This window comes from Mirounga angustirostris, unplaced genomic scaffold (genome assembly GCF_029215605.1).
Source record: "Mirounga angustirostris isolate CCGP_5_RB_7025 unplaced genomic scaffold, mMirAng1.0.hap1 SCAF_10, whole genome shotgun sequence".
Lineage (NCBI taxonomy): Eukaryota > Metazoa > Chordata > Mammalia > Carnivora > Phocidae > Mirounga > Mirounga angustirostris.
In genome coordinates this window covers 56,133,178-56,159,378 of record NW_026991718.1, presented here as the reverse complement: position 1 = coordinate 56,159,378, position 26,201 = coordinate 56,133,178, and the positions used below count along the sequence as shown (strand labels likewise).

Below are 26,201 nucleotides of genomic sequence, written 5' to 3'. Positions count from 1 at the left end.
TTCTTTTTTCTTATCAAAGGCAGATGAGAAAATGGGGCAACTAAAAATACAAAAAACTGTCAAACATCCATTTATTTGGGTATGTCACATCACCAGTAACATTTATATAATGTCCAAAAGTTTACAACAGGCTTTCACATACATTATCGTATCCACACACAGAGAGCTACTGGATTTGGTTCTCACAACTACCTTGTAAGTTAGTAAATCAAGTACCATCATGCTCATTTTAGAGATAAGAAATGGAGTCCCAGGAAAAAGGCTCAAGTAAGTTAAACACATGACTCTTTGACTCGTAAATACCAGAGTGAAGATAACATATCCAAGTTTCCTAACTTCAAATCCAGAACTCCTTCTAGCAGTCACTGGTTTTCTGTTACCTTGTACGAAGAGTCAATACCGAAAGATACCCAGAAATTAATGTTTTTAAAGACCAGTGATATGTCCACACTCGTAGTGCCCAAACCCATATAAAGGTGATACAACTGAACTACTACAATTGCCTGTTTTTAATTCAGGGTTGGGGATGGAAGGAATGGATAAGGGGGCTAGGATGGCACAGGGACACAAAATACTGAAGCTGTGAGTCACTTGGTTCTGCCAGTAACTGTGGGCAAGTCATTAAATCTCTTGGCATTAGTTTTCTGAGCTGTAAAACATGTTAAAAAAGCTAAGTTCCTTTCCAATAAAATTCTGTTTCTACAGAGTTGGTACATACAATCTAATAAATACAAAAGAACTAAACAAAACTTTTCAACTAACCACATACATGAAAACCCTCTCCCCTAAGGTTTCTTTTAATGTGCCATGGTATTCAACACAGTAAAAGACATCAGGAAATGCTCAATCTACTTTCACTATTAAGGTAAACTTCAACTGAGGACCCCCCCCCCAACTGATAAAAGCACAAGAGAAAGAACTAGGACCAAGTACGACTTACAACACATATTTCTTTATGAACAGAAAATTCAACGAGGAAGGTAATCTTAGAGAAGTCATTTTTCATCTAAATTCTTATTCTACCATTCTATCACAAGTACATGATTCCTAAGATCCTTTCACTTTTAGCATGTTAAAAAGTAAATAATACATTTTAACTTTACCAAAATGATTTCCAAAACACATTCTAGTCTAAAAATGACTTACTATTTGAAGCTTGATTGTTTTCCCATCTAACTCTATAGTTCTTATTTTGAAATCCACACCAATTGTGCTGATGTAGCTTTCTGTATATGTATCATCCTGAAGGGAAAAAAAAGTCGACATATAAACTTAATGTTCAGTAGAGGAAATATGAAAATATGTCAATTTTATCTACAAAGTTGATAAACTTTATAAGCCATAACATGTTGAGAACAGCTACTTCATCCCACTCCAGTACTCAGTTCATGTTCTGATTACAATACACTTTTTAATAGCAGTTTCTTCTTAGGATTTTCTCAATAGCTGTTCTTTAATTTTACCAAACATCTCTAGGCAAATTCTTTACATACATCATATCAAAAAAGGTTTCATATTTTCAATGATTACAAATGATTTTTCTAATTGCTAATCAGCAAAACTCTTGCTCCCCTGACCCTCCATCCCATGTATTCACCACAAAGGAATGCTCCTGTCATTCTCTTCCAGTTTTTTTTTTAGGAGTCACTTTTACTTCCTAGCTATGACTTTTAAAAATTTAGATATAATACACATACCATAAAATTTACTTTTTTGAAGTGCACAACTCAGTAGTTTTTAGTATATTCCTAAGGTTGTACAACTGTCACCATTATTTATTGCAGAACATTGTTATCACCCCGAAAGGAAACCCAGTAGCAGTCACTCTTCATTTCATCTCCCCTTCGACCCCAGAAACCACTACTAATGCAATTTCTGTCCCTATGGCTTTGCAAATTCTGGACATTTCATGTGAATGGATGTGGCCTTTTGCGTCTGGCTTCCTTCACTCAGCATAGTTTTCAAGGCTCATTCATGTTACAGCATGTGCCAGTACTTCATTCCTTTTTATGGCCGAATAATAGTTCATTGTGTGGACAGACCACATTTTGTTATCCATCAGCTGACAGACATTTGGGTTGTTTCCACTTTTTGGCTACTATGAATAATGCTGCTATGAACATCTGTGCACAAGTTTTTGTGTGAACAATGTTTAACCCAATGATAAACTTTTAAAATTACACCTGTTTTCCTCAAGTATCTGTTAGGATATTCAGAATGGAAACAAAACTTTTTCTTCAAGTGAAAATGTTTGTGAAAAGATATGTGAATGGAGAGATCAGCTATCACCACCTAAACCCACTGAATAATCTTAGCCAGCACAAAGCAACACCTAGCAAGTACTCTGCCAACAAAGATGGGCCTAAATCTATTAAGAGCAGCCCTATCAAAGAGAACTTTCTTTAATGATGGAAAGGTTCTATAAACTGTGCTAGTCAAAACAATAACCACTAGCTAGTGAGAATAAGGAACTGAATTTTAAATTTTATTCAAATTTAATTAATTTAAATTTAAATAGCCACATGGGGCTAGTAGCTACCATAAGAACAGCAGAGTTCTGGGCTTCCAATTACAGTAACAGGAGGGATAAAGGAAAAGTTTAAAGTCACCACAAAGAAGCAAAGTGACAAATCTAAAATGCTGGATAATCTATATGACAACTGCCCAAGTTCTGCAAAAAGTAAAAGACATGAAAAATACATAAATAAAAAAGGAGGTTGGAAAAACTCTGGATTAAGAAATTAAGAAGCAAACAACCAAATGGAATGTATAGACCATGTCTGAATCCTGATTCAAAACAACTGTGATACCACACTTCTGAGACAATCAGCAAAATTTATTTTCTAAGCTGACAATGGCATTGTTATTTTATAAGAAAATGTCCAGTTTTTATTTATTTACTTTTTAAAGACTTTAAGTAATCACACACAGCGTGGGGCTCGAACTCACAACCCCGAAATCAAAAGTCACATGCTCCACCAACTGAGCCAGCCAGGCGCCCCCAAAATGTCCAGTTTTTAGAAATGCATATTAAAGTATATAGGAGTGAAGTGACACATTTGGGATTCGCATTACAACACTCCAAAAAAGAGAACGGGAAGAAATGAAATCAGTGTGGGCAAGACACCATAATGTTGAATGTAATGTGTACATGGAATTAAAACAAAAAAGATCGAAGAAAATTGTCAAATGTGTGTCAGAGAGTTCCAAGTGTCTAGAGGTAGCCATGTTGACTTCCTCATATAGTCACATTTATGCACATGCAGAATAACTGAGTAAAAGGATTATTTTTAAAGCACTGAATGCAATTTGACAAAATGCTGGTCACCATTACTAGGCATTCATTTCTTATAAATCTTATTTACTTCTTTCTAAATGAGTGCCTAATAAGTATCAGGTATGACAGAAAGAGGACGGAGAACAAAATGAGTGCAATAAACATTCACTTAGCACTCCCACATGACAGGTACTTTGTTGGAAATACTTACTATAAATGCTTTCTTAGAATTTTTGTAAGTTCCTAAATGTGCCTTACTTGCATACCTCTGAGCCAATACACATTCTCTTCCTTCTGTCCAAATTTTCAGTATTTCTTTCTGCATACCTCCTAATCTCTAGCCCCTGGGTCACAATTTTTATTCATTCTTGGATTTTGAGCTCAGGCAATACTGACTGTCCAAACGGTCTTTAACTCTTGGCCAATAATTAGAGATTCTTCCTTCTGTGCTCCCATAGCTTATACATTTCATTATTATACCTTGTGCAGCTCCTCTCTATTCTAGAGGCCCGGGAATCAGTATTTTTTAAATGCTTCCCAGGCAATTCTACTGTGTGGGAAGGCAGTACTGAAAACCTGTGACTTAGGGGCGCCTGGGTGATCAGTCGTTGAGCATCTGACTTCGGCCTGGGTCATGATCCCAGGGTCCTGGGATCGAACCCCGCATCAGGCTCCCTGCTCAGCAGGAAGCCTGCTTCTCCCTCTCCCACTCCCCCTACTTGTATTCCTGCTCTTGCTGTCTGTCAAATAAATAAATAAAAAATCTTGAAAACCTATGACTTAGATCAACGAGCATCCCAGAGAAGACTGTCTTTGAAACACAGACACCTCAGGCTGTACTCATTTTCATCAAGAGATGCCAGATTCTTCCCACATACCTAGCACTGCTGATTTAATATAGGGATGATTCCTGATTTTAATATTTGCCAATTTAATAAAAATTAAGTATTACCTAGTTTTAAAGTCCTTTAATTACAAATAAAATTGAACTTTTCATATTTACTGTCAATTTGTGTTTCTTCTTTTGTGAACTGCCCATTCGGTTATTCGCCCATATTTCCATTAGGACAAACATCCTTTTCTTATTTAGTATGTAAGTGTGCTTTATATATTGAGAAGATCATCCCTTCATATTTTTTTGCTATTATCATGTTTTCTAACATTTTCATGCGCTTGACATGAATTTTAACGCAATCAAATTTAACAATCCTTTCTTTCCTGATATATTTCCATGTTAGAAAGTATTTTCACACAAGATTAAAGAGCCACCTATGTTTTATTCTAGTAGTTCCTTGGTTTCACTAGCTGTTACATATAATAAAATTATATTAGGGGTGCCTGGGTGGCTCAGTCAGTTAAGTGTCTGCATTTGGCTCAGGTCATGATCCCAGGGTCCTGGGATTGAAGCTGCATCAATCAGGCCCCCTGCTCAGCAGAGAGCCTGCTTCTCCCTCTCCCTCTGCTGCTCTCCCTCCTTGTGCTCTCTTGCGCTGTCAAATACATAAATAAAATCTTAAAAAAAAAAAAAAATTATACATTTTTTAAATGATATTCATTAATACAGTCACTCATCAGAAAAGTCACAGTAAGTATCTGACATGCTATCAAGATCACAGTGGCGAATTTTAAGTTTTCTAAACTTCTAATCTGGGCGCCTGGGTGGCTCAGTTGGTTAGGCGACTGCCTTCGGCTCAGGTCATGATCCTGGAGTCCCTGGATCGAGTCCCGCATCGGGCTCCCTGCTCGGCGGGGAGTCTGCTTCTCCCTCTGACCCTCTCCCTTCTCATGTGCTCTCTCTCGTTCTCTCTCTCTCAAATAAATAAATAAAATCTTTAAAAAAAAAAAAAAACTTCTAATCTTCCCTTGAAGACTAGAAAGCTTGAATTTTATTACAGACAGCAAATGCCATCAGATATTTTCCTTGAAATGATAGTCTCAGTTCATTTGAGAAAATGTCTGCCCAATACCATCAAATTATACATAACTAGTTTGTCAGTTGTTCTTTCAAGTAAAACAAAAAGAAACAAATTTAAAAAATGAAAAAAGCTGCTAGTTCAGCTCACAACTCAACTATGCAAGTGCTTTTATTTTCCTCAAGACAACCAACATAATTCAGTCTGCAGTACACGTGCTTTATATGTACTCCTCATTTTTCTCACAAAGAACATTTAAAAAAGAATACTCAAGGATCACGATTTTTAGAAATTATTCATTTTTACTATTCTCATCAGACACTCTTAAGTGAAAACTCCCCCCCGCCCCGTGAATAAATACAGGTAAATACCATGACTATGAGTACAGTTCAGCACTTAGCACTGCCTTAATGTGGTGCTGAGGCACCAGCAGTTTTGTCCACCACTGCATCTGCATCATGAGAGCAGATGTCAACACAGTGAAAAAGGCAAATGTCTTTTGTCTTAGTACTAAGTAAGTACTTACTTAGTAAATACTAATGGCTTAGTATTATTAGGATAAAAGTTTTAATCTCATGGACCCTCTGAGAAAGTCTTGATGATCCCCAAGGGTCTTTGGTCCATACTCTGAGAACCAATGACCTAGACAGCAAGAAGGAAAACATGCTAAATTTGAAGGCAGTTGAGAAAGACTATGAAGGAGACTGTGGGCTCTATTCAGTAGGTTTAAAGTTATATACCTCTTCATAAAGTGCAGCATATAAAACACTACGTATGCCATTGTCAAAAAAAAAAAAAGTTTGTACCAGGCCCGGCTTTTTCCTTTATTCTACCAAAATTTTCCTTGAAGATTCATTTTTTCATCAAGTCACTTAAACACAGGCCAACTATTTGAACTCTACCAAGAGTATTAGACATTCTAACTTTATAATCATGCTTAGCTGAATTTCTTTTAAAAGCAACAGCATGTCCTCTACTTAAGAGTCCAAGATATCACTGGGAATATACAGTTGGGGGCTTTTAAATATATAAATTCTGGAAGAACTACTTTATTCTGAATAAAATTGTTTAATCCTTTGTCTACCTAGAAAACACACACAGCATTAATTTCTTTAAAGGCATTTCAATTTCAACTTACTGCAAACCTAAGAAGGAGGCAAGACTTTCCAACCCCAGAGTCGCCAATCAGAAGTAACTTGAATAAATAATCACTGCAAAAAGAAAAAGAGGATCACATTAATAAAAAGCATACTTCATTCTAAGTTCTACAACAAAAATATAGCCAACAATAGCTCACTCGAGGACTTCTAAAAGGCCCATGAATGGCTTCAGAAGCCCAAACTGCAACCAACAGCAGAAGCCCTTTTCATGAATCACTAAACATGACAGAATTATGTAAAAGGTAAGCAATGCCACCCATGATCTCTTGAGATGAATGAACTTCTACTTCCAAGGAAAGAATGAAAGAAAATATAAGTAATGTGTACTCTTGGAGAGCCCAAGAGACTTATGCTAGATAAATTCCACTCCTCTGCAGTATTAGAATACAGGGAGTTAACTTTCCATTGTTCTTGCCAATGAAACATAAATCTCTCCTTCAAATTCCAAGACCAGATCATTATTTCATAGCAATCCTCCAAAGAAGGGGCTTTTGCGATCCTTTCCTAGCATCTACCTGGAATTCTCCCCATTTAAAAAAAAAGGGGGGGGATCATTTAAATTCTAAAAACCTGTATTAAAAAATATTTTAGACTAGAGATGTGGTAAAAATCAAATGCTGTTTACATAAACATACAACTTTACCAACTTTCTAAGTTTGTATTAAAGCTTTCTTCAGAAACTGAAAGCTAGGCTCTATTTACATATATTAACCTCCCAGGCCTAACTCAAAAACCAGCCCCAGGGATTCCTTCCAAGAACAGGATTCCTTCCTGGACCTAAAGACAACATACTGCCCACGGCCTCCCAAGGAGTCCCTCACAGATCCTTTTCAACTTGGACCACTGCTATGTATTCTTTTAAGTAATTTCAAAAGGACCCCAAAATTGAGAATTTACATATTTTTTAAGGAAACCTATTCATGATTTTCAGTTTTGTCCTTTGTGATTTAAAAAAAAAATGATATTTGAACTTAAGATGAAACCCAAATATCACTCACAATTTAAATTTAGATGACAGTTATCATTATTTAAATGTAAGCAAGATATAGAACTTTCAGAAGTAATCATCTCTGTGGATATTCATCAACTGCTACCTAGGTTTACATAGTAATACATATTACTTAAAAAATTTTTCTAGGTTTACCAAGTTATCATAATACATTTATTGTTCCTAATTATATCTGGAAAAAAAAAGAATTAAAAAAAAAAATCCAAAGTGCCCTTGTCAGCAACAAAATAAAAATCACAGAAGGAAATAAGCAGCTTTTAAACAAGTCATTAGGAAGGGGACTGAAGCACAGGATGAACTAAGTAACACCCTTTCCAATTTGAGATCCTAAAGAAAAAAAGGAGAGGGGAAGGGGTAATAATTGTAAAATTTACCCTTAATAAATAATACCTAATACCAAACAACTTTTATTAGCCAGTAAAGCTGCTAACTGACTTTAGTACTATTGACACCCTCCTTTGAAAAGCTAAATAAATTCTTAAGAATGATGAACACTGAACATCAGCAATGAGTACATGGTACATGTTAACAATTTACATTTCAGTTAGCAACAATAATCTCACCGTTAATACTACTTTGCTTTTAACAGAAATGTAGACACAACAAATGCCCTGAATTTACCAATCTCCCAGAGCACCGTGCCATGCATCCAGTAAACACTCAATAAAACCCCCTGAAATGGCTGTACTGTAACCCATAACAATAAAGGACAGCACTAGGCCACAAATATTCATTACCTTAAAGATCAACTTCTCTATTTCAGAGTAACCATAAGGCTGGAAAAAGAAAAACAGGAATGCCTCCTAATAAGTGTTACAAATTACATTATGTCTAAATGAAATTAATAGTCAATTTTCTAAAAATCAACTTTTTCAATTATCACATTCACTTTAACTTTTAAAAAGTGTTATTTTAAAACATTTATGAGTTTGATAATTTAAGGTTCACAGCTTTATAAACAATATGAACAGTTAGCACTCTTCTCTGCAATGAGATAATTATTGCTAAAGACTACTTTGTTCTCTCCCAAACCATCAGCTTTACTAACATGACAAGAGACATGGAGGAGAATGGCAAACAAAATCAATCTCACAAATTTCTTCCTCTTGTTGAATAAACATACCTGAAGAGTGTGATCAATAGCATGTTACTTGCATTGGGACATTTAAAATTACCTACCACTAAAAAATAAAAAATAAAAAAATAAAATTACCTACTACTGTAGTAGCTTATTTCTAAGTTATTAATATTCCGAATGTTCAAGAGAATTCAGAGATTTGAGACTGCTTAAAGATATTTCTCTAACTATAATTTATAAAATACAGTAAAAATATTGACAAAAATATGCAAATCTTAAAATACAGAGCATAAGGTGAGAATTCTGGTATAAAGTCAAGAATAATTTAGCAAATGGTGAGACTTTAAATGTATTTTTCCTCTATTCCCCAAGAACTTGGATCAGTCTACAATATAATTTAAGTGAAAAAACTGTATTATTCTAGTTCGGATATCTATACTCACAACTGTAATAACCACTCTTCTACTTTAGATTTTCTAGTAAATCCTATTCACTGTTCTCAGAACTTCCTCTAGTCTTTTTCATGTCTATGTCTAATTTACTATGACACTGAATATCTTCTCCCCCTCAGTAGCCTGGAATCTATTTTTCCCCACTCTTATGTCTGACATATCTGTGAGTGTGAAGATAAATCAACTCATTCTTCTGTGTATCCAAAATCTAGCATTGTGTCTTTTACAAAGCACGTGCTAACAGATCAGAGAACATTTTAATTTTGCATTTTTAATCAGATTCTCTCATTGTGAGATACAGCTAAAGAAGACCTACAGCCATCCTTGATTAACATTTTGGGCAAAAACCAGGGGGAAAAATGGATGGGGAGATGGCATGTCAAAAGGACACAGGAGCCAACCTGAAAGTTCTGTCACTGGTCAAGGCAGAATAACTCGAGCCACAAAATAAACAACCACGTATTGGGTTATAAGCCAAAGAATAACATAAACATCCATGAGTTCATACTGGTATCAATTATTAAATAAATAAATGGGAGAAGAGACCAATCTTCCTGACAGGAGTCTAAAAATATGTGTAGAAGGAATTAGGTAGAAATTCATTAATAGATCACCACAGTAAGAACTGCTGCAGGCAAAATCCACCGGTGAATACTAAGATTTGTGAATAAACTTTAAGGAAAAACAGAATATTTACATGGCCTCAAAGTATGTCCCTGCCAAATATTTATTACTGTGGTGGCTTTAACATGTGTCCACAAATTCTCTGAATACTCCTCCCTCTAGGAGATGGACTTAATTCCGTTTTGTTGAGTGTGGGCTCTTAATGACTGCTTTCTAAGAGTATGGAAAGGGAAATACAGTAACTTTATAATGGAGAAACCTGACAGCCAACACTTCAAGTGATTAAGGTGAATATCACCAGGAATAAGTCATGTTGATATCATGTACCCTCTGATATGATGTGGCGAGTAGAGTGCTTCACCTTTATAGTATCTTCCCCAAAGTCCATAACCCCAGTCCAATTATGAGAAAACATCAGACAAATCCAAATTGAAGGACATTCTACAAAATACCTAATAGTACTCTTCAAAAGCGTCAAGATCATGAAAAAGAGGAGACTGAGAAACTCACAGACTGAAGGAGGCTAACACGTAGAACCAACTAAATACAACGTAGTATCCTGGACTACATTCTGCAAAAGAAGACGGACATTAACAGAAAAACTGAAGAAACTGTAATAAAAGTCTATAGTTTAGTTAATAATGTACCAATACTAATTTCTTAATTTTGATAAATGTACCTTGGTATGAAAGATGTTAATATTAAGAGGAAGCTAGGCGAAGGGTATACAGGAATTCGTGTACTATTTTTACAACTCTTCTATAAATCTAAATTTATTTCAAAATAAAAAGGTTTAAAAAAATAAAGTGTGAGGACATTAGTGAAATGGGTACAAAACAACAATCTCTTTGATAAGCTAGCTCCTGATATTTTTTAAACATAAGAGAGACATTTTGTGTTTTCTCAAGTTAAATCAACAAATCATAAATCATGCTGGAATCTATAAGATAAAAACTTAATAGCTGCTTTTCAGGCACAAGTATTTTTATTATCAGGGAAAACTCTTTTGAACTGCTGAATTTATAACAACACAAGCATTTTAATTTAAAGAGGAGATAATTCAGTGAGAAAGCTAAGAAAGTTAAGGTAAGACTGACACAGATTAAGGCTAGACAGGGGTAGGTTTGGGGAAATTAACAGCTTTTAACAACTGGATGGTGGGGCATCAAAGATAATAGCAAGTGAAAAATTTTTTGCTATCAGTTTCTCCTGTAAGTCAATTCATGGTCTACTTTAGCAATATTGGAGATTCTTTATTTCCATTATTTAAGATCTGGACATAATCTGTTTTCTTTTTTTTTTTTAATATTTTATTTATTTATGTGACAGAGAGAGACCTCGAGAGCAGGAACACAGGCAGGGGGAGTGGGAGAGGGAGAAGCAGGCTTCCTGCGGAGCAGGGAGTCTGATGCGGGGCTCGATCCCAGGACCCCGGGATCATGACCTGAGCCGAAGGCAGACGTTTAACAACTAAGCCACCCAGGCGCCCCTGGACATAATCTTGATACCTCTACCATTTTTGTATGCAAGCACTAACAGAAAATTTTCTGTACCTTTAAAAAAGACACTATTGTGAGTATGAAGCATTATACTTTTAAAAAGTTACTAAAATAAACTTTGGTTCAAAATTCTACTTAGGTAAAATGGTTTCCTTCTCATGAAGTTACCAAACTGCATACATAAAATATGTAGTAAGGAAAGAATCTGCTTATGTCTGAATCTAAAATGCTACTGGGAATTCTAAAATTTCTAAAAAGACTGTCTATGTGAAACACTCTTATGTGAAAAGATTACATTTTGTTTAGTATAACCCATTTCACATTTTTTTTTTAATTTTCACATACAAAAAAATATGGGGGAAAATGGGCACTTCTAAATTTTAGGATTGCAATTGATATTTTCTTTATACTTTTTTCAAAGTCTGCAGTAAGCTCTTCTAACTCTTATAACAAAAAAAAATGAGGAAAAAGTGTTAATCAGAGGGATTTTTCAAAGACTTAACACCTTTGCAAATTTGTTCAGCATAACTGTCATAACACAAATGATTTCTAAGTAGGTAGAGTAGGATTGCGTTTATAAGCAAATAGCATTGGCACATTCCCAATATAGCCACAAGTATATGAAGTCAACTTTTTGGATTAAATGAAAATAAACATTTTTTTCTTTTATGAAATAAAATTTAAATTATCAGATACAGTTCACGTATCAGTGAATACTTTTTAAGGGAAAGTTGACTGACATTAACAAAACTCTCAACATCCCACCCTTTGGAAGGAAGAAAAGACAAAAATAAAACAGTGGAGGGACTATAACATAAAGTTGTTTTTATCCACACACAGTACCCCCAAAATACAAATTTCATAATGTCACCTATAATATAAATATACCTTAGAAAAGGCCTACTATTTTTAAAAAGTTCAGTGGAAAGTAGATTTGTTTTTCATCTGGAACAAATTCACTTGCATGAAGGAATCCTGTTATTTTACCTTTTTATAAATGTCATACTTGAAAATAGCCTAAAACTAAGCTCACATATAAAATTTAAAACAAAATTATGACCATGATATCATGACATAGTGGCCAAACAAGTTCACTATTAAGCTATACACTATTAGACTTTGGGGTATGGAATGATTAATTAAAATTTGGGCTGCAGTTGTGTCTGACACCAACTTTTCTTCTTCACTCATTTTAAGTATGCTCCACAGAAAACAATTCAAAATTGACCATCAGGCTGGAGAAAAGAGGTTTCCAGTTCCTTCACATGTTTCTACATTGTTTGAATTTTATAAAGCACGTATTACTTTAAGGATTAAACTAAATAAAAAACAAAATAAACCTTCAGCCATGGACAAAAGCAGTCTGTTACTCAAGATAAACAGTCAAAATAATCAATTATCAAGAATCTGAGAAAACAAGAGTCATTCCTCCAAATTTAAGGAAATAGCCAAGCAATTTTTTAAAAACTGCCCCCATAATCTACTAAGGCTACACATTTTTCTTTGATATTTAGAGACAATTACTTTTCCAGGTTCCATTTTAGCTCTGTTTAGAACAGTGTTCCAAAAATTCAAAGCAGGAATTCTGAAAATGAAGGAAAGTTTGGTAGTGCTAAAGAAGTGGCAAGCCATACAAGAGGACAAGAGAGTAGATAGATGGTCTCACAACCTATATAACAAGTATTTGCTGAAAACTATTCCAGGGAGGAGGTGTGTTATCCTCTACCTCTTCTACCTTTCAAAGCCTGCATGGGTTTTAGAGCTGGAAAGACCTGTATTTGAATCCAGATTCCATCGCATACTAGCTGTCAGATCTTGAGGCAAGGTACTCACTGACCACCATGAGCCTCAATTTCCTCATGTGTAATATATTCCATTAGCACCCTCTATCACTCAATTAAGCTTCTTGTCAGGATTAGAAATAATGCCTCTAAAACCTGTAGCACAGTATCTGCTGGCACATTACAGGAGCACAGTAAGTGGCTTTTATTATTATTCTTCCTTCCTCTCTCCAAACTGCAAGGTAACTTGATGAAAACCTTCAAGAGCTTTGACAAAAACTTTGAAGCTATTTATCCAAAGCTTCTGTTCAGATAGCTGACAAGATATCACAGGAGTTTACTATTGTAATCTAAAGCAAAAGTTTAAAAGTTACCCAACTAACAGTTGTAAGTACTATGATCACACCAGTCACAACTCCCAAAGCCTAGTAACACATAAAATAGTAACAGGGTCTGCAGCAATCGTGCCCTCTCCGGCAAAAGAAAGTCAGTTCTTTGCTTCACTTGCTTTACTCACGGAAAGATATTCACGACTTTTAAGGTCCCAAGTATAAATATTCAGGAACAGTCAGGAGGGTAGAAAAACTGAGAATGGATGCAATAATTAACTTCAAGCCTAAAGAAGCTTTAAATATCAACCCAACACAAGATGTGAAGGAGAAAGTCAAAGACAATAGGTACCTCGTAACATGTACTTCACAAACCCTTAACGTTTCTAAAAAGACCTCTCTAATAATGAATTTTAAAACAAACTAACCACAGAAATGTTAGTCACTTAATTAACTGGCTCAAATTTTAAATTCCTAGAGTTAACCACAGTAAATTAAAAACGGCATACGAGGACTGTGAAATCACAGGCCCTTGAGTTAAAATTCCAATTCTAATTACTCTGAATGCCCTTAGGCAAGCCATTTAACTATTCTCTGCCTCTGTTTCCCCATCTGTAAAACTAGGATACTATTTCTTCACAGGATTGAGAGAAAGAATGTACATACATAAAATTTCCGGCTGGTGGTAACAACTCAAATTGTTAATTGTTGACCACATCCCACAACTAGCACCAAGGGTTCTGGAAGGTCCTGCTGTTCAGTGCTCTGTTACTCTCCAGCTAAACCAAACATAAGTAAAACTTTCTGTTAATGATAGAAATCATAGGCCTTTTCTCTAAATCTTTTGTGCTATTTTGCGATTCTATTCTTTCAAAGTATCACAAGATTTAATCTGTGCTAATACTATGATACTGATTATACTTGTTTAAGCATTAGTCATGTTCTTAACTAATTGGTAATGACCTGGGAGCAGAGTCCATGTTTCATAATCAAAAAAACACATCAAAAAACAGAGAAAGGGATGGCTGTTTTCTTTACCAAGCTTTCTTCTAAGGTTAAATTAACTCTGAGTGTGTGTGCATGTGCATGCATGCGTATACACACACATATAGGTATGCATTTACTGGAAGATTTTTTTTTAAATCTGTATTGAAAAAATTGTTAAAGTAGACAAAAACAGACATAATTGTGTGATGATTAATCACGTGTGAGAAAAGCTTTAAAATTGAAACCACTCGCCACTTACATATATTCTAACATCCTCTGTTAGAATATACATGTCAAATAACATCTGCATAGTACTGTACAGTTTACTCTGGAGACTCAGAACTGAGGTGGTACTAATCACATTTTATGGATAAAGAAACAGGCTCAAAACTCATAAATAACTTGCAGAGGTAAGTGGCAGTCTGAACTTAAATCTAGGGTTTGTAACTACAAATGCCGTTTTTTATCACACCACATTCCTTCAATGATATATTTTATATACTCAGATGATAAAAATATCAGTAAGTTAAGTCATACATATAAAACCTATCAGAATGAATCAAACCATCTATGAACTAGCACACAGGACCTAACCAAAAATAAAGAAAAGTGTGATTCACTGTTTAATTTAGAACATTTGCATTAAGTAGAGAATAAGTTAGCTCAGCTCAAAAAGCATGATAAATTTTAGAGTTCCGACTTCTTTAGCTTTTAGGAAGTGATGAACCCAACTGCTCTTTATGAAGACAGGTGCTAGCTACCAATCTACAAATAAAGCATTAAATAATTATGCATAGTGTATCTTTCACAAAGTTGCTTCAAATGTCCTTTTGTAAACCTAGCTATTCAACTATTTTTATAAGTTCCATCAAATGCTTAAGACTATATTATACTTGGCTAGGCATTTACCCTAACTACATCCATATGGATTCTGAGGTAGCAAAGATACTACAGAGATGACCTATTGCTCTTAATGGGAACGCTAATGTTCTGTCAACTTAGTATGCCTCTGTTTCGATGATCTTGGAAACAATTCATATATTAAAAACTTAATGAGAAACAGAAAGGTAGCATTTTAAAAAAAGAAAGAACAGAATAGGTCATCAAAATAAAGCATGCCCAAACACAGCTCATATTTTAAAACTAATTAGTTCAGGATACCAGATTTTAAATTAAACTGTCATTTTCAGGTTTTCACATTTTGAAAGAGTGGTAATAAACATTCTCTTCTGTTTTCAATCTCCTTAAATCAGGCATTCTTAAGGTTCATGAATAGGCTCAGGAAAAAAAAAGCAGCATGCACTTTTATGCAAAATGTTATGAGCATGTATGCACAAAGGGAGCAGGTCCACAGAGTTCATGAAATGCTCCTAGGGGTACATGACCATAAATGGGTTAAGAATAACTGCCTATATACCCAAAGACTGCAAGAACACTAATTCAAAGGGACACATGCACTCCTATGTTTACAGCAGCATTATTTGCAACAGCCAAGATATAGAAGCAGCCCAAGTGACCATCGACTGATGAATGGACAAAAGATGTAAAAAATATACATTTATATATAATGGAGTATTATTCAGCCATAAAAAAGGAATGAAAACTTGCCATCTGCAACAACATGGGTGGAGCCAGAGTATAACGCTAAGCAAAATAAGTCAATCAGAGAAAGACAAATACCATATGATTTCACTCAGATGTGGAATGTAAGAAACAAAACTAACAAGCAAAGGGGAAAAAATGAGACAAATCAAGAAATGGGTTCTTAAATAAAGAAAACAGTTACCAGAGGGGAGGGGAGTGGGGAATGGGTGAGATAGGTGATGGGGATTAAGGAGTGAATTTGTTGTGGTGAGCACCAAGTGATGTATAGAAGTGTTGAATTACCATAGTGTACACCTGAAACTAATATGACACTGTTAACTAGAATTAAAATAAAAACTTAAAAAAAAGAGTAATTGCCCTCAATCAAGTTGTTGGACAATACAGGCAGAGTGGAAAAGACAAAGAATAATTCCATTTAAGTACTAGTGTTATTCAAAGGAAATACATTCAGACAAGTTGAATCCATCACTGTTTCTGGAAAACTTCAGTTACATAATGTATTCAACTTCACTTGTAAAGCTCACTAGTTTGAAGGGCAGCCTGCATAAAATGCCCCGTGTGAAGACCTTATGCCAAGCAGAGTAAGCACTTGTTAAAAGTACTAGCTACTATTAAAAAACGGTGTTTCCGAAGGTGTTCCCCCTTGTGAGCAAAGGCACTTACACTTAACACTACCTGTCAGAATTAGCAATCTACAAACAAGGAACAGACTAAACTTAATCAGAACCTATCACAACCTTGGATTTAATAAAGCTGAGTGTTCTGACCACCTGAGCCAACCAGCCACAAAACTACCAAGGAAAGCTTCATTTCATACTTCTCCTTTGTACCCCATTTCTTTAATTATTAAAGTCAGTCAACAAACCAACACTTGTTCTCTTGCTCCTCAAAACTATTATTTTTTTTCAAATATCACCCCACCATTACCCTTTTATAATCTGAAACACTCACAGAGCAGTTCCAAAGAAAAGCCAAGACCTAGGTGTTCTTCCCTAAATTCTATTCTAGACATCAAAGCAGTACCAGCTCCACCTTCTACAGGAAAACAGTGGAATAGTCTGACCACTCCCTTCTCCCTGTAAGATTAAAAAAAAAAAAAAAAGGCATTTTTGCCTCTTTTATTTTTATTTTTAAAATATTTTTATTTATTTATTTCACAGAGAGAAAGACAGCGAGAGAGGGAGCACAAGCAGGGGGAGTGGGAGAGGGAGAAGAAGGCTTCCCATTGAGCAGGGAGCCTGATGCGGGGCTCGAACTCAGGACCCTGGGATCATGACCTGAGCCAAAGGCAGACGCTTAATGACTGAGCCACCCAGGCACCCCTTGCCTAACTAACTCTTACTAAAACTCCAAAACCGAGTTCAGACAGAGTGGTAAAAAACTGATAAGCACACATCTAAAATATCCCATGCACTGGCATCCAATACCCATTTTTGGCTTATTTTCATCTTCAAATACTCAAAGTACTTTTTAGCAAACCTTAAAAAAAAAAATCTAAAAAACTTTAAGAAGGATTTTATTTGACCTTAAATATTTTCATATATTAGAGACAAAAGTAGATAACATTAGCAAAAGGAATCTATTCTTTATTAAAAACGGAACTATTACAACTTTAAATAGTAAAACTATCATAATCGTATAGTCAAAAGTGGCCAAGAAAACATATGTACACAAGGGATTGCTAATAGGATGTGACTATAACAAAATGTCAGACCACAAATTACTAAGACTGCTTCCAGAATAAAAAAAAAACTGAACTATCCAAGAAATAAAATCACTTATAAAGCAAAATTCTCTTCAAAAGTCAATTAAAGTTGTCAAGAGAACATTTGATTCTGAAGCTCTTCCATCTTTAACATTATTTTTTAAACTTTAAAAATTTTATTTGGGGTATGTAAGAAACTGTCAACAGCTCTCATTTTAACGTAATTATGAAAAAGAAGAAATTTTTAAATGCAAAATTTCAGTTATCTTCAAATGATCTTACAAGATCATCTATTCACACAAAACTCTGAAGATTCATTCTGCGGAGATTCTGTACAGCTCCTAGAAACTTACACTACCCAAAGAATCACATCTGCTGATTCTCTACAGACATTATGAAATCATATACCCAATAGTGAGAATACTGGTTATTATTCTTCTTTAAAATTTTCTGAATTTTTCAAACTACTACCAACACCACCAAAAAGTCATCAAGACAACCAACAAAAAGGCAACTTACTTTTAGTTGATTTATGCTTCTTTTCTAATAAAAAAAGTTCTAAATAAAAATTATAAAGCCAATTATGACATACTTAATGAAATTATACTGACAAGACTGATTAAGTTGCTTTTACATTCAAACCCTTATATTAAAAGACAGATTAATTCAAAGCACAGTGCTAGCAAAAAAAAAAAAAAAAGTCAAATGTTCCTTAAGTCTACTATGACAGAAAAGCTGTTTATAAGACTGATTAAATCTTGGGCCATAATCTTAAACATCACTCCGGAGCCATATTAAAAAACAAAACAAAACAAAAACAAGGCATTTACTATAAAATTTTTCTGCATTAAAGAACTACAGTTGATCCAAGTAGACTACTATAGTCCTTCCTATTATAGTTAACTGGTATATCCATGATAGGTACACATACTTTATTAACACATTCCTTATAGATGAAGTAGCCGAAATGATTTCCTTGACACTAAAAAATCCACTAAAAGCTAATGGATTAGAACAAATGTTTCTGGTATGAGAATAATGTTAAGCATTTCTTAACCAGTATGCTGAAATAATCACTGCCTGCTTCACCACCTAGCTCAGAAAAATCAAAATCTTTCTTCACATCTCCAGAAAAAAGAAAGCTCTGATCTTTTCCATCTACTTTTTCCACTATTCAGATTCCACTTCCAGTTGCTTTTTCTTTTTGTTTGTACTTGAAATTCAGACAAGTCAGTCATTACCCTTAATTTCTATACCATAAAGATAATCCAGGGTTGTCATTTCTCTCATATTAGCCAAATAACATAGAAAGTAGTCAAAGGGACAGCTTAAAATTTAACCATTGACTGATATAGTTCTTATTCTCCTCACTCCCAAACCAAGCTTAGCCAAATAACATAGAAAGTAGTCAAAGGGACAACTTAAAATTTAACCTTTGACTGATATATTTCTTTTTCTCCTCACTCCCAAACCAAACTTACAATTTAAGGACCATAAAGTAAAAGCATTCAATAAAAAAGCTACCAACAGGTAATCATTTGTCGACCAATAATCTAAAATCCTGTTCTTTCTGACAGAACCAAACCTCTTTTGTCAAGAACCCATTTCATTACCAAATTCAGTGGCACCCATGAAGAGTTCTAAATGTTTCCAAAAGGAATAAATTAGCAGATGATAAACCAAAACCAAGGAACATTTAGATTGCACTTTTAAATATTATCTAGTGTACATCACATCAGCATATAATGCATGTGCTACAACAAACATGTATTATAATGTATAATATACCTAACATATATGTAGCTATAAATGCTAGCTATTAAGACATCATGGAATCATGAAAGGCACTCACCCATTAAAAGTTTTAATTTAAGAAAAAATTTAAGATTTTAAAGTTTAGAACAAGGTATTAAAGTAAATGGACTTGTATTCAGTGATAAAACTCTAAGATTTTTTTCATTTTCTCTATTTTCCAATTTTTCACTAATTACTTTTATGACGGTAACAAACTTCATTAAAGACAAAACGAAAAAACTGCTGAAGTCACATTGTTAAAAATCTGCCTGCTGGTTGCCCTTGTGACCTTCCCTAATAAAATATCCATCACCTCCTCTCCAAATAATTTTCAGTAATGCTCCTCCAAAGGTTTTTCCAAACTCCTATTTCATAGACACGGTCTAGAATATAAATACAGTAGACCTGGTACTGGCATAGTCGATGGCAGAAGAAGTATAAAAATGATGTCTGGGTTTGATTCTGTTAAGGTCATTAATCTAACCGATGGTTTGGCACTGTATATACTTAAGAATTGCTATCACTGCCATTTATTAACCATTCTTCCTTCTTCCCCCTTGAGAAATCCTCCTCATTCCCTGCTACTTCTCTAAATCTGCTAATAATTCCCTTAGAAGTCTCCTTTCTATAAATTTTTCCTGAACCAGACTAGCCAACCACAGCCCTCCATCCTCCTTTGAAATCTTCTTGCTCCTATCCATCCTGCACATGTGGAACAAACTAGATCTACTGGTATTTGACATATATAACAATCTATTTTCTATATCCCATTATAAACTCCTTGAGGGTAAGGATCATATTCCTAAATCCTAGCACTATTAGAATGTCATATATGATAATGACATATACCACCTAGAGTGCTCTTACGTTTTCTTTTACATACACTTGAATTTCACAACTACCCTGATAGGAATAATGACTCCTACTATCCTATTTTACAAAAGGAGAAACAAATTCAGAGGCTAATTTGTCATGGTTCTGTTCAACTAATCCTAAAGATCTATTTATAATACTAAGAATATGTAGCAAATATAAGAAACTCCCTGAAAAGAGGAGGTTTACAAGTCTCCATAAGTGGCAAATCCATGTACTTTATTGTTGCCAGGAAAACCACCAAATTAGGGACCTCAAGTTCAACTCTCCCTAATTATGCAAAACCAACTCTGTCCTGGGGAGTCCTTGATAAAGAAATTAAAAACTGCCAACATAGCAAATATGGCACTATGAGAACACTATCCTCAACTTCTTAAAGTATATAAAATTCTAATGGAATACAGTGGCTTCTGTTTAGTGCAAAAGGGGACATTTCAGCATCAAACCACCATATTACAAAACTGGAAGTCAGAATGCATTTTGCAAGAGCCATGTGACACACACATGACAGTCAGCTAAACTGACGGGTGGACCTTTTAGGGGAAATGTTTAGCAGTAATTGACCAAAGCAGCAAATACACTCAGCTTTTAAAACACTGATTTTTGCTTAAAAAAAAAATCCCTCTCTCTCCCAAAGCCTTCTGACGCTGAAGAGGAATACCAATTAAATCTCCTCCAATCATTCATTAATTTATATACGTAAACTGAAGGAGGATTTTAAAGGTCCATTAAGGAGGAGCCCAACGAAGTCTTCCCAAGGAAAGTGAACACCAGTTCCCAGGAAAGGTGTCAGGTGTGTCACATATGCTGTGTTGACTTCTTGAGTAAGCAAGAAAAAGAAATGCATTAACTTTTCATGACACGTCATGGAACCTCACTCCCTATCTTTCGAGCATTCAAGCAGGTAACCCAAAACCTACAGATCATAGAGCCCGTTCGTTTCTTTCAACTTGACAGCAGTCTTCCTTTACTTTGATAATATCAGAAAAATGTTCCTACGTCTTAGAGGTCTGTTTATTTTTTTTTCTCGACCTACAGAAGACAAAATGACTTCAGTGTCCTCTAAAAAAAATTCTCACAAATGCCCAGGTTTTCAGGAAGGCAAATGGGCCCCTTGAGTTCTTGAAGAACTCCAGGAAATAACTTAAAAAAAAAAAAAAAAAAAGAACCACTAAAAATTTAAAATCTCTTCTCACCATCTACTCATTCCCCTCAATCCCACGCAGTCCTGAAAAGCATCCATATTACCTGCAACCTGGCCGGGAGGGTGAAAGAATAGAGCCAACAAGCTCAAGATTTACAAGTAAAGCTGGTTTCCACCCAGACGATTCTGACAGCTCCGCAGAGTGCGGGCGCAGGGTCTGACAGTGCCCTCTAGGAGAGCTCTCCCACCCTAGCCTCTCCCCTTAAAAACAAGTCTTCCTTCAAAAGTCACTGCCTCCGCGTGAAGCTACCCTTTCCCACCGCCCCACCACCGACTCCCAAACGCCCCAACCCCCTCAAAAGACTGTTCCTCCGCACCCGCCGGGCACTCAAGGCCTCCAACCTGACCTGTCCAGGCCCGGGCGGCTCACCCCTCCGGCCCGACCCCTCCCCCCGGCCGCCCCTCCTCGGTCAGACAATGGGGCCCGACTCCCGGCCGCCAGCATCTCCTGCCCTACCACCCTCACCTCACCGAGGCCGAGGCCCCCACCCCTGCCTCAGCCCTCCTCGCTCCCCTTAAGCTTTTCCAAGCTGGCCCACGGACCCAGCCGACCGGTGCTGTCCTGCACTCACTATTCGGGATTCATGCTGGACATGTCACTGCAGCTGCCGCCGCCGCCACCGCCGCCCTTGCTGCTGCAGCCGCCGCCCTGACTCTTCAAGCCACGGGTAATCGAGAGAGAGGAATGAGATAGGCTGTTCCGGGAGAGCAAACGTCTTTCCCCACTCCGTCCCCTTAGAACACAATCAGCAGCCGCCGCCACTCAGCTATCGCTTCCACCCAAAATGGCCGCCGGCGAACCAGGAAACAGGAAAGCCTTAGACCGAGGGGTCTTTACACAGCCCGGAGGGCGGCCGCACCGCGCGGCACGCCGGGAAAGAGAGTTCGAACACCGCAGTGGGCGCCGAAGACTTACGGCGACGCGGCAGCCGGGACTCAACTTCCCGCAAAGCTTCGCGCCTCTGGTGCATGCGTATTTGAGAGCTTGTCGCCCGCCCCATTCCCCACTCTCTCACCTCCCCCTCTTGCCCCTCCCTGCTCCCCGCCCCGCTGACTCGCTGGCTAGGACTTCGCTCGGACTCCCCCTAGCGGATTGGCTAAGACCGAGCGGCCCTGGTGATGTCATCAGTGAGACGTGGCAGGCGGGCGAGTCAGCGCCCCAAGGGGGAGGGGGAGGGGAGGAACAGAGGGCGGTGTCGACCGCGGACTGAGGTTGGGCGGGGGGTGGGGGAGGTGATCTGGGGACTCCGAATGGTGAGGAGAGAGGGTTAGCAATCAGAGCGACTGCCTGAGAGCGGAGGCGGGGAAGGAAGGCAAGCTGGAGTATACGCCTGGCCAGTCCTTCCGCCTGTGCACCCTTGGCTGGCCGGACCAGCCTGAAGCTTGAGCTTTCCAGCTGATCTCAGTACGTCGGCGCTGAGGACAGAGGAGGAGTCGAGGGGCCTCTGTTGAGAACTTCGGGTCGCTGGAGAACACGAAGCCGTTCTTGCAGTTCTCTTCCTTACTCACCCAACCCCACTGGATCTGGTCATCGTCCAGTGTTGGTCGCAGACACTACCATTTTCTTTTATCATTTTTTACCATTTCTTTTCCAGCTCTGCTCTGATCACCTCAGTGTGGATATTACAGGAGCCTCTGAATGGAGGCTGCCTCTCTCTTCTCTGCCCCGGACCATTTGCACACATAGCCAGATTTATCTTCCTGAAAAAGCACTTCCATCATGATCCCACAGTTTTCAATGGCTCCACTTTTCATGGACGCGATGCAGCCCTAAGTCAGCCAGCAGTTCAAGGTCTTCCTGCCCTGGTCCCAGGCTTCAAGTTGAACTGTAATTTTAGTTATTTAATGCTGAACTGTTCTGCAAGATTGAAAAATAATAAGCGAGGGAAACATGCAATTCATCACTACATAGTGCCTAGAAACTCTGGGAGTAATATTAACATTTCTAAAACCTAATAGTCTTAACACTCTTTAATCAGCTCAGGAATTTAAATTTCCACTAAACTTTAACACATTATCTTGGGTTATTTAACTGCAAAGGGCATAGTATAATACATCGTCCAAAGTTTATCTTCCAACTTGTTCTAAGAACCAAGAAAATTATCTCTCAAGAGTGATTGCAAAATGACTTTAAATTACCATGACACCATACTATAGAAAGAAGGCAGTTATTATTACCCACTTACTAAATATACTCCTTAACCCCGAAATTCTGCCTTTGTTGACAACCTCATCAAACAGCACACTGGAGTTCCTTCACATTATATTGGCTTCTGAAATGAACATGGTCACCACACCAGAAATACCCTGAGTGTATCAATGATAGACAAAAAAAAAAAATGTTTATTACTCTGGACTCTTGTCCCTTCTTGCTTACTGTGATTTCACAGAAGAAAAACTCAAAATCTCCAAAGAACTTATCCTGAACTAAAAAATAAGTTTGTAACTTGTCTCTACCCTTAGGAAGTACACCCCTAAACTTCCTTTAATTATCGATTTCCTTTCCCAAAAAAGAGTTACCTCCTAATTACTTTTAACTTCAGTGAGAGAGTAGTTGTAAGAATTAAAATAAAACAATACAAAGCATATAACACCATGACTTTGGGGCACTTAACATTACCTCTCTCCTTCCCTTAACTCCCCTGGAAATTTTAAGTGAATGTGCTATATACCAAGAACAGAACATTTCATATCTTAGTTATGGTGGTGTAATATGTGAGGAGATCAGAGGCAGCTTAGCCTGGGAGTGGTGGGTGGTCCTTTCCTACCTGCTAGTACAACTTATTTACATTAAGATTTACATTAAGATTTCCTTCCCAAGCTAGAGTGTCAGTTTTGCTGCTTCCAACTTCACTATATAGGTGTTTAAAAGTAACTGTTTTTGGAGTTCAGATTAATAACTCAGAATAATTCATCAAACTAGCATGCACTCTGTTGGCTGCCCCATTGCCGAATCAGAATTCTCCTAGGGCTATTTGTCCATTTATTCTTTGGCTCATTCTTTTCTTCCTTTCTTTTTTCTTTCCTTCTTTCCTTTCTTCTGGTCTGCCTTTCTTCCTTTTCTTCCTTTTTCCATTGATCAAATATTTATGACCTGGTACGTAATAAGTGTGTTTGAAACTTGTGCTTGGAACCATGAGCAATACAAAGGTGAGTGACTACAGCTCTCAGTCTGCCAGGCCTGTAGGGGAAAAGGCAAAAATACATTTAAATGATATGAAGTGTATAGGGACAAAAATCAGATCAGTGATTGCCAGGAACTAGGAATGGGAGGAGGGAATTGTCTACAAAGAGACACAAGGGAACTTTTTGGTTTCACTAAAATATTCTATAACTTCATTGTGGTGATGGTGAGTTACTCAACTATATATTTTGTTTGTCAAAACCCATAGAACTATACACCTGAAAGGGGTGAATTTTGCTGCATATAAATTATACCTCAATTATGAACCTGACTTTCAAAAATGATATGAGCTGATACAGAGGAACAAAACAATTCTAATTCAAACTATTAGGAATGCTTTCATGAAGGAGGTGATACTGAATTAGGCCTTGAAAAAAATAAAATACTGGTCATTGACAGAAATGGGGAAAAGGGAGCCTTATATCCCAGAATGACAAAATAATGTGAGCATAACCCTAGAAGTGTGGATACACATGTATTTAAGGAACAGAGATCACAGGTTCCATGTAGATAAGGTAGGAGATGTTTAGGTTAAGGTAAGGTAAGGGGGGCCCCAAATGCCTTCTAAGGAGTTTCACCTTCATTCAGTAGGTTGTGGAGAGAGCCAAGGAAAGTTCTGAGAAGGAAAGTGAGGTGATCAGCTCAGTGTTTTATGTATGTATGTATGTATGTATGTATGTGTGTGTGTGTGTGTGTGTGTCAGTGTTTTAAAAGAAGCCCTGTGGAGTTCTGTGGAGACTGGAGGTAGGGAGATTAGCTAAAAGGTAATTAGATTCACTTAGGCAAGAGATGATATGTCCTGACCTAGGGTAGTTGTATCCAGAATGGAAAGGAGGGAAGATTCCAGAGAGCAGGTTGTAGAACCTGAAGGTGGGGAGGGGGGTGAGGGAGGGGGAACTAAAAGTGACCCAGAGACATCCAGTTTACCTGCCAGCATGGAAACCAAGGCCCCAGTTAAAGTCAGAGAACAAAAGAGAAAAGCCTTGAAGAGGGGTACAGGTGGAAGACCGTGCAGTTTGAGGGCAGAATTAAAGTTGCCCTGGTGTGGAAGTACTAGAACGACCAGAAATGGTCCCCTTTCTGAATCAGCACGTGCACGTGCACACACACACACATACAGAAGACTGTCAAAGACAAATCCAGAAAACCCTAAAGATTCCACCAAATAACTACTAGAACTGAGAAATGAATTCAGTGAAGTCACAGGATCCAAAATCAATCTACAGAAATCTGTTGCATTCCTACACACCGATAATGAAGCAGCAGAAAGTGAAATTAAGAAAATAATCCCATTTACCATTGCAGCAAAAACAGTAAAATATCTCGGAATAAACCTAACCAAAGAGGTGAAAGATCTATACTCTGAAAACCATAAAACACTGATGAATGAAATTCAAGACGACACAAAGAAATGTAAAGACATTCCATGCACATGGGTTGGAAGAACAAATATCATTAAAATGTCTATACTATCCAAAGTTATCTTCAGATTTAATGCAATCCCTATCAAAATACCAACAGCATTTTTCACATAACTAAAAGAGCTCTAAGTTTATATGAAACCACAAAAGACCCTGAATAGCCAAAGCAATCTTGAAAAAGAAAGGCAAAGCTGGAGGTATCACAATTTCAGACTTCAAGTTTTATTACAAAGCAGTAGTAAATTTTTTAAGGATTTTATTTTTAAGTAATCTCTATATTCAACAAAGGGCTCAAACACACAACTC

At 36.9% G+C, this 26,201-nt stretch overlaps 1 protein-coding gene across 2 annotated transcripts in view; it reads right to left on the bottom strand.

Moving 5' to 3' along the window:
- RAB1A (RAB1A, member RAS oncogene family) overlaps window positions 1-22,204 on the bottom strand; it is a 28,475-nt gene extending 6,271 nt beyond the window's left edge. The window contains exons 1-3 of one of the 2 annotated variants that reach the window (XM_045884885.3): window positions 21,863-22,202; window positions 6,329-6,401; window positions 1,147-1,242 (exon numbers count right to left, since the gene is read on the bottom strand). In XM_045884885.3, coding sequence (XP_045740841.1) covers window positions 1,147-1,242; window positions 6,329-6,401; window positions 21,863-21,885 — 192 coding nt within the window. In that variant the 5' untranslated portion in view covers window positions 21,886-22,202. Of the gene's footprint in view, window positions 1-1,146; window positions 1,243-6,328; window positions 6,402-21,862 lie in introns of both variants that reach the window. The other variant, XM_064572423.1, reaches the window with a different exon arrangement.
- Between the last annotated feature and the right edge of the window lie 3,997 nt (window positions 22,205-26,201).